At 35.2% G+C, this 13,782-nt stretch overlaps 1 protein-coding gene across 4 annotated transcripts in view; it reads left to right on the top strand.

Moving 5' to 3' along the window:
- nup214 (nucleoporin 214) overlaps positions 1-7,844 on the top strand; it is a 52,961-nt gene extending 45,117 nt beyond the window's left edge. For 2 of the 4 annotated variants that reach the window (XM_067405785.1, XM_067405783.1), the window contains exons 34-36: positions 6,335-6,477; positions 6,954-6,987; positions 7,082-7,844. In XM_067405785.1, the coding sequence (XP_067261886.1) occupies positions 6,335-6,477; positions 6,954-6,987; positions 7,082-7,118 (214 nt within the window). In that variant the 3' untranslated portion in view covers positions 7,119-7,844. The remainder of the gene's footprint in view (positions 1-6,334; positions 6,478-6,953; positions 6,988-7,081) is intronic. The other 2 variants (XM_067405786.1, XM_067405784.1) reach the window with 1 other exon arrangement.
- Positions 7,845-13,782: the final 5,938 nt, after the last annotated feature.

The raw sequence follows: 13,782 nt of genomic DNA, 5'->3' as shown, positions 1-13,782 counted from the left end.
AACTGCACAGGGAGTAGAGGATTAAAGGTATTTGAATATTCCTTTCAACAGACAATGGTGATGCCACCAAGGAAAACATACTAATAGGCAGTTCTCTTTGGACACATGTAACACATGTTTAATTTAGAGGATATTGGAGTAAAGTTGATAGAGAGAAAATGAGGGGGTAGAACAATTAGGTAAACAATTATACAACAAGTATGTGTGTGAATGCATGGGTGTATGTGGGTATATGCATATGTATATTTATTTTACTGTATATATATATATTTTTTTTTTTCTTTCTCCCTCCTACCCTTTTAAAGTTTTGTTTGTCATTTATTTATTTGTTATTTATCTAGTTTCTATGCGTATTGGACACAAACTGATTTAAATTTCAAGTTTAGGGAAGGGGCTTAGGAGTTGAATTTAATTACTATATTAGATTTGATTTGTGTTTACTTTTATTCAATAAGAAGGTGCCACAACTACAAGAGATCTGACCCAGGAGTATATAGTTTACAACTTTAGGAGTTAAGTGGGTAAGTCGAGTGTCCACGGACTTAGGGATTAGGAACGTAGGGATCTTTATGAAGATCTTTTCTGTTCTTTGTTTTTACCCTAGCACGTTTAGTTTAGGGATGTTGAAAAAGTTCATATGTTCAGTCTTTGTTCTACTTCAGAGGATGTCACACAAGATAGTTTTCACTACCATGCATTAATTAAATATAACACCATGTTGGCTAAAACAACTCCGCACAACTTGGTCAAATTTGTGACTTGGAATTGCAAAGGGCTTAATGGAACCATAAAACGGTGTAATATTTTAGCACATTTGAAAAAACTAGATATGGATATTTGCTTTCTACAAGAAACGCACTTGAAAAATCAAGATCACAACAGATTACGCAATAAATGGATTGGACAGATATTTCACTCTAACTTCGGTGCAAAGAGTAGGGGTACAGCAATATTAATTAAAAAAACAGTACCGTTTATTGCTTCAAAGATAATTCCAGACTCTCAAGGCAGATTCATCATAGTCACGGGTAAACTTTATGATAATTTGATCACATTAGTAAATATATATGCGCCCAACGTTGATGACGAACAATTTATAAACTCATTGTTATTAAAAATACCTGACATGGACTCTCATCAACTGATAATTGGGGGAGATTTTAATTTAGTGCTTGATTCTGACCTGGATAGGTCATCACGGAGACCGGTTACTGTGACTAAAATGGCAAAAAGTGTTAAGAAATTCATGAATACTTATAAAATAATAGATCCATGGAGAACCCTGCACCCCAATACACGGCAATATTCTTATTATTCCCAAGTTCATCAGACTTATACCAGAATAGATTACTTTTTAATAGATAGTAAACTCCTTCAACAAACGAAACATTGCAATTATGAAACATTAATGTTGTCAGATCATAGTCCTCTAACTCTGCATTTAACTTTCGGATATAATCAAACATCGAAGACCTGGAGGTTTGATAACAGCATACTATCAAGCAAAGAAGGAATAGAAGAAATAAAAAAGCACATAAATTTGTATTTATCATTTAATGACACTCCAGATGTCACAAAATCCACCCTCTGGGAAGCGCTAAAGGCATTCATTAGAGGCCAGATAATCTCATGGAAAAGCCTGAAAAACAAGCAACAAAGGGGAAAAAGAAACTCAACTAAAAAAAGAAATAATAGAAACGGACAGACAACATTCATCTAGCCCCTCAGTAACTCTACATAAGAAAAAGCTGGCTTTGCAGACCGAACTGGAATTAGTATACACTTCCAGAACAGTTAAAATGCTGACCAAAGCAAGGCATAGATATTATGAACAAGGGAAAAAATGGGTAAGATTTTGGCTCAACAAATTAAAAAACAAACTGCATCAAGGATGATTACGGAAATCCGCACAGATTCAGGCCAAGTTACAAGAGACCTACAGGGGATAAATGATACATTTAAATGTTTCTATAAAAAACTATATACTTCAGAATCCAAGAAAAACCCCACATTCATAGATATGTTTTTTGATAAAATGTCTATTCCAACAATTAGTTTAGAAAATCTAGAACAACTGGAAAAACCCATAACAAAGCAAGAAATTGAACAAGTTATAAACAGTATGCAAAATTCTAAAGCGCCTGGTCCAGACGGCTACACTTCAGAATTTTACAAAGCCTTTAAAGAGCAGATCTCGATATTGCTGTTAGATGTATTTAATGAAGCCTTACATAGGGGCTCTCTACCTCCAACATTTTACCATGCAAGCATTTCTCTTATTCACAAAAAAGACAAGGATCCTTTAGACCCCGCGTCTTATAGACCGGTGAGCTTACTCAACGTGGACAATAAAATACTTGCAAAAATTGTAGCTACACGGCTGGAAACAATCTTACCGACAATCATTTCACAGGACCAAACTGGGTTTATCAAAAACAGACAGTTGTTTTTTAATATTAGAAGATTACTAAATATAATTCACACTCAAGATAAAAAAAATCTACACCCTGAAATTTTACTTTCCTTGGATGCGGAGAAAGCTTTTGACAGGGTCGAATAGGATTATCTCTTTTCGACCCTGTCAAAGTTGATTTGGCCCAAAAATTATATCTTTGGTAAAATTATTATATGCCCAACCCCAGGCTTCAGTGCAGACTAACAATATGCATTCAAGTTATTTCCCTCTCAGCCGCTCGACTAGACAGGGCTGCCCGCTCTCGCCATTACTTTTTGCAATAGCCATTGAACCCCTGGCTCTTTTATTACGGGCAACGGAGGAGTTCATTGGGATTAAAAGGGGAAAAACGGAACATAAGGTTTCTCTGTACGCGGACGACCTGTTACTATACATTTCAAACCCTGTTAAATCTGTTCCTGTGATAATGGAAATTTTGAAAGAATTTGGAGCAGTATCAGGTTACAAATTGAACTTATCAAAAAGTGTCTTATTTCCAATTAATTCTAAAGCCCGTATGAATACTAATGTGTTTAATATCTTTCCTTTTTCAATTTCAACTGAATTTAAATATCTTGGGATAAATATCACGCAGGAATATAACGGCCTCTTTAAGCACAACTTTTTGAAATTATATGATCAAACGAAAAAGGATATAGAGTCATGGAAAAATCTACCACTTTCACTAGCAGGTCGAATAAATATTATTAGAATGAACGTTCTGCCTAAGTTTTTGTTCTTGTTCCAATGTATTCCTATTTGGATAGCCAAAGCATTTTTTAGTAAACTAGATTCCCTCATGTCATATTTTATATGGAATGGAAAAACTCCTAGAATCAAGAAAATGTTCTTGCAAAGACCAACTTGCCAGGGAGGAATGGGGTTACCCTGTTTCTGACGTTACTACTGGTCATGTAATATCCGCTCAATGTCGTTTTGGTTGTCCACTCAGGAGGCTGATTGGAGTAGGATGGAGAGTGAAAGCTGTTATCCCACCTCGTTAAAAGCATTACTTTATTCAGCTTTGCCAATTTCAAAACAAAAACCTGAGAACCCAGTAGTTTCTCATTCAGTTAAAATCTGGTCCCAGATTAGGATGCATTATGGATGGAGGGATGCGTCAGCTTTAAGTCCATTGATTAATAATCATACATTTCCTCCATCAGTCTTAAATATGACATTTCTTCAGTGGGAGTATAAAGGTATTCGATGTTTAAAAGATTTATTTATTGAAAATATTTTTCCCACATTCAAACAATTACAGAGCAAATACAGTTTGGAAAATAAAGATTTCTTTAAATACCTACAGATCCGAAGTTTTGTTAAGTGCTTATTTCCGTCTTTCCCTAATCAGCCCCTAAATTCTGCAATGGAAACAGTGTTTTTGTCTAATCCATGTCAAAGAGGGCTAATTGCTAAAATTCACAATGTGCTATCACAAGAAGAAACAACACCTACATTGGACCATTTGAAAAGAGCCTGGCAAGATGACCTAGGAGTGTCTATTACAGACAACCAATGGTCAAAAGCCCAAAGAAATGTTCATTCTACCTCTGTTTGTATTAGACATGGTCTTTTGCAGTTCAAGGTGCTCCACAGATTGCACTTATCCAAATTAAAGTTGTCAAAGATGTTTCCTTCCATTAGCCCTTCTTGTGATAGATGTTCACAAGGGCCAGCCTCTCTTGCACATATGTTTTGGAATTGCCCTCACATTACGACCTATTGGAACACTATATTTCAAACCCTTTCCAAGATTTTGAAAAAACAGCTTAAGCCAGAACCAATTTGGGCTCTTTTTGGTGTGAAACCTGTCTATGTACAACTTTCGGATACCCAAAACAGCATGGTTTGTTTTGTGACCTTGTTAGCACGGAGATTGATTCTCTTGTGTTGGAAACAAAAAATGCCCCCTGCTCACTCAGCCTTAATGAAAGATATAATGGGTCATTTGAAATTGGAGAAAATTAAATACTTGTTAAGGGGGAAGTCTGAAATATTTTATTCAATGTGGCAAACTTTCATAGACTACTTTGGTGAGAATGTTTAATTGATTGACTTAGCATGGAAATAGAAATGATGCCCTCTGATGTACGTTGTTTGTTATGGTGTTTTTGTCTTTCTGTATTTGATATGTAAAAAAACCTCAATAAAAAGATTTATAAAAAAAAAAAATATATATATTTTTGTGCATTTTTCATAACATTGAGAAAATTAACAATGAATTTGTCCACTTTTTTAATCTTCATTTCAGCAATAATCTGTCAGGTGTTGAAAAGAGTTCAAACTTTAGTCTGTGCTCTAAAGCGTTAAAGATTTATGACAGTTTAAGTTGGAAATTTAATTTTCAGGTCTATGCTCAAAAAGTGAATAAATGGATTATAACTAAAGCGTAAATATAATTTAATACCAAAAAATCCCCTAAAAATTCTAAATATTATATAAAAAACATTATCGAACAAAAATATAGCATGTAACTACAGCGTAAATATAATTTAATACCAAAAAATCCCCTAAAAATTCTAAATATTATATAAAAAACATTATCGAACAAAAATATAGCATGTAACTACAGCGTAAATATAATTTAATACCAAAAAATCCCCTAAAAATTCTAAATATTATATAAAAAACATTATCGAACAAAAAATAGCATATAACTACAGCGTAAATATAATTTAGTACCATAAAATCCCCTAAAAATACAAAATATTACATCAAAAAAAATTATCGAACAAAAGTATAGCATATAACTGGCGTAAATATAATTTAATACCATAAAATCCCCTAAAAATACTAAATATTACATAAAAAAACATTATCGAACAAAAATATAGTACATCATTTCATTGAAATAAAAAACAAAAAATAAAAATATTTATGACAGTTTAAGTTGGAAATTTAATTTTCAGGTCTATGCTCAAAAAGTGAATAAATGGATTATAACTAAAGCATAAATATAATTTAATACCATAAAATCCCCTAAAAATTCTAAATATTATATAAAAACATTATTGAACAAAAATATAGCATGTAACTACAGCGTAAATATAATTTAATACCATAAAATCCCCTAAAAATACAAAAATTACATAAACATTATCTAACAAAAATATAGCACATAACTAAAGCGTAAATATAATTTAGTACCATAAAATCCCCTAAAAATTCTAAATATTATATAAAAACATTATTGAACAAAAATATAGTACATCATTTCATTGAAATAAAAAAAAAAAAAAAAAAATTATGACAGTTTAAGTTGGAAATTTAATTTTCAGGTCTATGCTCAAAAAGTGAATAAATGGATTATAACTAAAGCGTAAATATAATTTAATACCATAAAATCCCCTAAAAATAGGAAAATATTACATAAAAAACATTATTGAACAAAAATATAGCACATAACTAAAGCGTAAATATAATTTAGTACCATAAAATCCCCTAAAAATACTAAATATTACATAAAAAACATTATAAAAATATAGTACATTTCATTGAAATTAAAAAAAAAAAAGTAATTTTAATAAGTCATCCATTGCCACTACAGTGGAGGCGTTTCAGGGAGTTCAGAACGGTGACACTGATATAGAGAAGAACTCCTGCTGGAGGGACATTTTCATGCTCAAACAGCAACATTACACTCTAAAGAAAGATGAAGATGTGCAAAAGCAGAATGTGTCCTGTTTAACATGAGGGTGAATGACAGATGGGGTCAGAGGTGCTGTGTATTTCTGTGTCGTCTGCTGTGATCTAATCCTGGCGTGTCTGTATCTGTAGGCACCTGTGCCGGGCCGCATAACTCGCCCAAATAAACACGCTGCCATCTGTGTGACATGTTCAGCCTCTGACACAATGCATGTTTTTTTATCATTTCAGGTTCGCGTCTCCTCCTAACGCACCATCGTTTGGCAGTCTAGCCAATCCGAGCGCAGCGGCGCCGTCGTTCGGGAGCCTGGCACAGCAGCCATCAGGGTTCGGCGCTCAGACCGGCGCTTTCTCCGGCTTCGGCTCGTCTGGAGGTGAGATCCCGCCGCACGTCCATCCGTCTCCTGTCAGGAGTTCACAGGCTCTCAGCTTTCAAACATAGAGCTGCTTTTATTGTCCTTCCCTTTATAGTTGCAGCAGATCGAGCGGTTGATGCTCGAACATGAGCTTGCTATAAACATTCACACATGAGGCGCTCGAGGGTTCGTTTCAAACAGCAGTTTCATTCAAGCTACACAAGATTTTTCAGTAAAACTTTGTGCCACTGTTACATGCAGTTACCATAGTAGTAACTATAAATCATGCATAATTAATTGCAACCTAACCCTATAGTAAGTACATGTAGTTAATTAATATTACTCAATTACTAAAATAAAGTGTAACCAATTTTTCTTTCTTTTCTTGTGGCACTAGTGCAAACTAGAAATCTGGAAAATCAAGACGCTTTTTTCCACACTCCATTACTTGATGAAGTCTAACTCTCTGGTTGTCTGTTGGCTTGTGATTGTAGGTTTTGGAGGCTTTGGGAACACCAACACCAACCAGTAAGTGGCAGGTCATGTGGTTGATTCACAGATGATCATCTCGGTGATCACGTGTGTCCATCAGTGTCATGTTCACATCTCTGATGTCTTCCAGACCGTCGTCTCAGACGTTCAGCAGTTGGAGGAGTTGATCAGCGGACACTGACTTCCACAGACACGCGCGTCATCCGATGTGATTTTATAGTGTGTTTGGTCATCTTTAGGTGTGCTGATGTTTTATGTTCGGTGCGTTTGTTCTGTTTTAACCTGCACAATGAGAAATAAACTCGAGCGCTGTTGACTGTACGTGTCATTTCTGTACTTTACTGTCACAACTGAGCTGCACTGAACAAGAATGTTACATAGTGTACCTTTTAAATATTCATATTTTCAAAATGCATTGGTTCAATTTGCTTAAAATCTGCATTCATTGAGAAAGCAATTGATTTATTCGGTTATAAAATATGAACAAGGTTTTAAAAAATGTCTAGCCGTACAACAAGCAATATTCATGTAGTTAAAATGTATATGATTGATACTAATTAGACTTGATAATAAATATATACAAGTGATTGTGGATTTCAAACACGTTTATTATTATTAGTACTAATACAGCAATCTGACCCGTTTCAAGCACAACCAAAATAATGTTCTTCTGCAAAATGCATTTATGTATGATTGGCAAATATGCATCACATTATTAGTTTGATTTGTTAAAGCTGTAATCTAAATGCATGGGATTAGGATTAGGGCCAAGCAATAATAAAAAAATAAAACCATCTCAAGATTAAACTCATTAAATTACGAGAAAAAATCTAGATAAAATGTTGAGAATAAACTCGTTAAATTACGAGAAAAAAGTCGAGATAAAATGAGAATAAAGTCATTAAATTATGAGAACAAATTAGTTAAATTATGAGAATTTGTTCTCGTAATTTAACGACTTTTTTCTCCTAATTTAATGACTTTATTCTCATTTTATCTCGACTTTTTTCTCGAAATTTAACGAGTTTTTTTCTAAAATTATGAAAACAAATTCATTAAATTATGAGAAAAAAACTCGTTAAATTTCGAGAAAAAAGTCGAGATAAAATGAGAATAAAGTCATTAAATTAGGAGAAAAAAAGTCATTAAATTATGAAAACAAATTCATTAAATTATGAGAACAAATTCGTTAAATTAGAAAGATGAGAAAAATGTTATTTAGAGAAAAAAAGTCAATAAAATGTTGAGAATAAACAAATTGAGAAAAAAAGTCATTATAATTTAATGATTTTATTCTCATTTTATGTCTACTTTTTTCTCGAAATTTAACGAGTTTATTCTCATAATTTAACGAGTTTATTCTCAACATTTTATCTCAATTTTTTATTTTTAAATTTAACAAGTTTTTTCTCGTAATTTAATGAGTTTATTCTCAACATTTTATTTCGACTTTTTTTCTCAAAATTTAACAACTTTAATCTCGAGATGGTTTTATTTTTTTATTTCTTGGCCCTAATCCTCTTCCATAAATTTGACATGCAATTCAAATGCATAAATGTTAAATGTAGATCCAAATATTGTTCTCTCCTGGCATCTGATATGTTCCTGAAGTGTAAGGAATGTCACAGTCACTCAGGCTCTTATCGTCACAGCAGCTCGATCCACATGAATGTGAAGGGGGGGATAATCATACTGGAGTACTTCAGATTCTTCTAGAAGAGAATCTGTACGAGTCTCTTCATGTGTCACATGCTTCACATAACTGACTCACCTCTGCTGCGATTTCAATATTCCTGATGTTTGAGTTTTCTGAGGCTTCATGGGAGCCGATCGTGACATGAATCCTGCAGCGGACTGACTGACTGGCATTGATGATGATGAAACGCATTCAGTAATCCTGCCCTTATTCTCCATCTCTGCAAATCCCTCCTGGATAATAAGACCGTCAGATCAAGGAAAACAAGATCAGACATCATGATCTGCTGTTTTCTACATGTTCTACCTTTTCCATCTCGCTGTGATTACTAAAACTGTGTTTTCCTCAAAGAGATTAGTGAACTCCACAACTGTAACGATTACAACACTGAGGAACAATATCGCTGGAATCAGGGCGATGTTTTTATTTACTGCTGATGAACAATAAAGCATTTACAGCCAATCAAAATCCATCCTGCTTTAATGAGCTTGAGCATTTAAAGCAACAAACAACAAAAGCTGCAGAGCTTATAATAAACAGAACGATATCATCTGCTGGTGTGAACGCTAATATCGTTACACCATGTCCAAACCAGACTCGATGCGGCACACGATAAAAGGTATCTTTTCCATGTAAATTAGTTTTTCTTTGTACAGATGACAACGTTATCAAAACGGATCTGCGAAAATGACTAAAAACGCTGAATTACGCATGCCAGACAAGTAGATGGCGATGTCACTTTGTAAAGAAAGATTACGCACCTGCGCACGATGCTATAAATGAACTAGTAGGAAGAGATGATCGGTTCACGAGCCGCTTGATCTGAGGCGCTACAGAGATCTGCCACGACACATTAAAGAGCCACAAAATGGTTTTTATTGTTCAAATTTATTTAAAAATGACAAAATTTGAAATTCGAGACTTTCATATCAAAAGTAACCTGCTCTGTCTTGTCTGTCGACGCGTTGTCCGTTGTCTTTGTCCTCTGCTCTGCGATGTATTTTACACTGCGTGAGAACATGATGTGTGGCGAGACATCGGCATGGCTTTTCGGACATAGCAACAGTAACTAAAGGGGGCGGGTCTTTGAGAACGGTCAGTTCACCTCAGATCTTCAAAATAAATAAATGGGCACAAGAATGTTCAAACTGTTAACTCGTGAACAGACAAGTGTATTCTATGACAAAGATTGTTACAGTATGTATTTTTAATCATGTTAAAATGGTGTAATATTCATGAATTTGATTATATAGCAACTCATCCGGGAGCTTGCCAAGAGACGCTGCCCATGTGCTCTTCTGATTGGCTGTGATTTTTGATTGACTTTATAAAGTCTCATATTCACGTAGCGTCTGGTGTGGACACAAATTGTTTGTCGCTAGTATCGCATCGCGTTTGGTTAGGACACAGTGTTATATTTATCTGGTTCAAATTATAAGCAGCATAAATAGCAAATTCATCTCTAAAATGCTTTCAATGTGAGCTATTTTATTTGGAGAAAGAGATAGGGATGTGAATTTATTGCGTCACATATATGCAAGTTTACTCACAGCTGATTGGTCCAGTCAAAGTCCCTTTAAAACAAGTCATTTCACTCGGCGGCCATCTTTGAAACGCCTCTCAGGCATACTGGGCATCATACAATCTCTTTGAATGGGGAAACATCAAATTCTCCAAAACTGTTCGCCAACCTTACGATTAAATTTCATATTTGAAATCACCAATGAAATCTGACAGCAACTGTCTCATAAATGTTTTTTCCAAACTCTCGAATCATGACAAAAAACAATTTTTCAGGCTGGATCAAGCTAATGCGCGTCTCTTGTGCCTCATTTCGGAGGCGCGCGTCTGACTGTTTCTATAGAAACCAGTGCTTCTAACGGCCGCGGCAGTGACGCGATGACTTTACCAATCGGCGATTGGTTCTTATTTTCTTATTCCGCCATATTGCGCGTTACACTTTCTACCATTCAAAACAATACGAGTGACACGTCTTGTGTTATTCTATAATCTTTGGTCCAGTTTTGGTTTGTGATCTCTTTGGGTAAAACCGGGTGTGTCTCATACGTTCTGAAAAGTGAAGCCACGGGCTCTTTGATCGCCCCCTGGAGGCTGGATGCAGTACAGGTCATAAACACCGCCCTCTCAATGCAGTCGAATGAGACTTCAGTGAAAACTTAAAAATAAATTCTGCTTCAAATAAAACTTTATGAAAAATGGTTTTGGTCATTTAAGGTAGTTGTTATCACACTGATATATATTCAATTGTTCGTTTTTGTGATGATTTAGATTTTAGCTAGCAATTTGATGCTATAAAAACGGGGCGTGTCGTCATGATTCGAACTTGATTGACAGCTCAGCTTGTCTGAGGACTGTCGGAGCTTCGAGGGGAGATTGAAGATGTATTAACTAACTGTTAATTTTCGATTTCTTTGTTATTTAACACCAACAAAATGAGTTGTTCAGCAGTAAACTGTACTAACCGACCTACAGGATCTGACGGATCACTGAACCTTTTTCTGTAACATTAAATATGGGTGTTATAAGCTAATTAATAAATGTTATTAGTTAAGATAACACACCTAATGTTAACAATGTCGGGAAAAAGCAGGTGATCGTTATCTGGCAGTTACTTATTATTTTTATGGGTATAAAATAATAATTAGCAGGACAAAACTAATGATAGCTTACTTACTTACAGCAATCGATCTCCTGTAACATTAGTTGAACTTGATTTAAAATGGCAGGACCGTTTCTGACGATTTAGAGTTGTTTCTAGTGGCATATTATATTGATTTTATCTACTGAATTTGCTGTTTTAAAAGTATTATTGCTCTAGAAATAGAATAGCCTATTATTTTATAGGTAGAATTTTAAATTGTATATAATTTTTATAGTCTATTTAAAATACATGAATGATGACGCAGTCGTCTGGGCGGAAGTTTGATATCGCGACTCCGCCTCCGGCTCCACTGACGGTTCCTTCTGCGCATGCCCAGGCTCCAAACTTACGTATTGCGTAACATGTCAGCGCCCATTCGGTCGGCCATTTTGGCTTCAGTTCATTACAATGGAAGGAAGCGACGTCGCGTCGTCCATCTTTTTTTACAGTCTATGGGTAAAACTAAGAACCAATCCATCTTCATGAAAAACTAGATTTTGCTCAAACTGGCAGCCACTGATCCAAACAACCTTTGTCTTTCTGTTTGTTTTTGTTTGTCACCATGAGCTCATTTAACACTTCAGTACAACAGTATGATATTTTTGACCATCTTCTTTTTCTGCGTAATTCATAATCGGGTATTCATAAGTCTTCATGGAAAGGTTTTGTGGCCTGGATCAGACATGACCGTGCTCCATTATTAGCATCGCTGATGTTGGTCTTAAGGTGATTATATGCGGCTATAGAATGAGACAGATGCACGAGAGCCGCCTGTAAATATAGCAGTGAATGTAGTCCTGGGAATGCAGACGCGCCTGCAGCTCTGAGAGCGTCTGCGCAGACCCATCTGAGACTTTCAGAAACTGACCTGTGATGTTCAATAAAGCTGGGCCACAATGTTGACGCCCTTCTATAAAGGTCACTGTCAGCATCTAAGACATGTCAATCTTGGTTCCAGATAATCAGAATCATCTAGAGATCAATCCCATCATCCCATGTTTGTGCTCTGGGATCGAAGTCTCTCGGCTGCTTTAGTTTAAGCCTCTTCCTCATCCATGGATAATGGGATAATATGCTTCACTATCAAGTGCAGTTAAATCCACTGTAGCTGCTGCAAATATATTGTGCCATGAAACATGATCTCAAACCAGCCACAGCGTCTGTTTCAGTGACACAACCATAAATCATAAATCACAACCAGGCTTTTAAAATCTAACTACACTACACTGTTCAAAAGTTTGGGTCGGTAAGGTTTTTGAAAGTGGTTCTTGTGCTCACCAAGGCTGCATTTATTTAATTTTTAAAAATACAGTAAAAATTGTGAAATATTATTAAAATTTAATACACCTGTTTTCTATGTGAATATATAGTAAACTGTAATTTATTACAGTGAATTTTCAGCATCAGTCTTCAGTGTCACATGATCCTTCAGAAATCATTCTAATATGATGATTTGCTGCTCAAAAAAACATTTATGATTATTATCAATGTTAAAAACAGTCACATTTTTGCGGAAACCTTCGTTTGTTTTATTTGTCAGGATTCTTTGACGGTTTCTCAGCATGCACTGCAGCATAAACATTTATTTGTTAAAGTTTTTGTTTGTATTTGTAAAGTTGAAGTGGCCTGAATATAGTTAAATCCTGAATACAGTAGTCAATTCCTTCATTCTTCATAATGATGAATATAATGTACAGTATTCACATCAGATTAATTATTATTTCGGATTGCAGAGTTTTGTTATGAATGCAGAACATCTATCAGACATGAATCATGTTACAAACTCTGTTCTGCTTTTTTATCAAACTGTCTTGTATGGAGTTGAATCCAAGCCACATATATTTGCAGAACAAACGTTTTGCACAGGAAAAAGTATTGAGCAAATAGAGCTCTTTTTTTTGCAAACAAAAGAATTACTTGGTGCTTTCAGATAAACAGCTCTTGCCAGTTTCATTAAAGTGTTAATCTGTAATCTTTAAACTCATCAAAGATGCACAACAAACAAACAAAATGCAGAGATGGCGTGACAGACGAATGAAAGACAGGAGACTTCTGAATTTCACAGTTTTATTTTTCATGAAAAGTTCAGCTGTCTTTGAATGTTTTGTATTTGCAATGTGCATCTTCACAGTTTGAAATGTTTCCCACTTCTGTTTTTCAAGTATTATTTGTCAAAGCTATAAAACAAGCCGAAAAGCCTTTGTTCCTTCTGAAAAGAGAAAACCAAAACAAAACAGCCCCATAACAGAGTCTGACGCCACACACACTCTCTCACACACACACACACACACACACACACACACACACACACACTCTTGTACGTGTCTTTGTGAGGACATTCATTGACACAATGCAATCTCCAGCTCCTTACCATAACCCTACCCATCACAACGAAGTGCCTAAACCGACCCTTACCCTACAACCTGATCCCTAAAACCAAGTCTTGACCCTCAAACAGACCTTTAAAGTGAAG

Source organism: Chanodichthys erythropterus, chromosome 13 (assembly GCF_024489055.1).
Source record: "Chanodichthys erythropterus isolate Z2021 chromosome 13, ASM2448905v1, whole genome shotgun sequence".
NCBI lineage: Eukaryota > Metazoa > Chordata > Actinopteri > Cypriniformes > Xenocyprididae > Chanodichthys > Chanodichthys erythropterus.
Note: the sequence above shows the minus strand (reverse complement) of the source record. Positions and strands in the feature narration are given on the sequence as shown.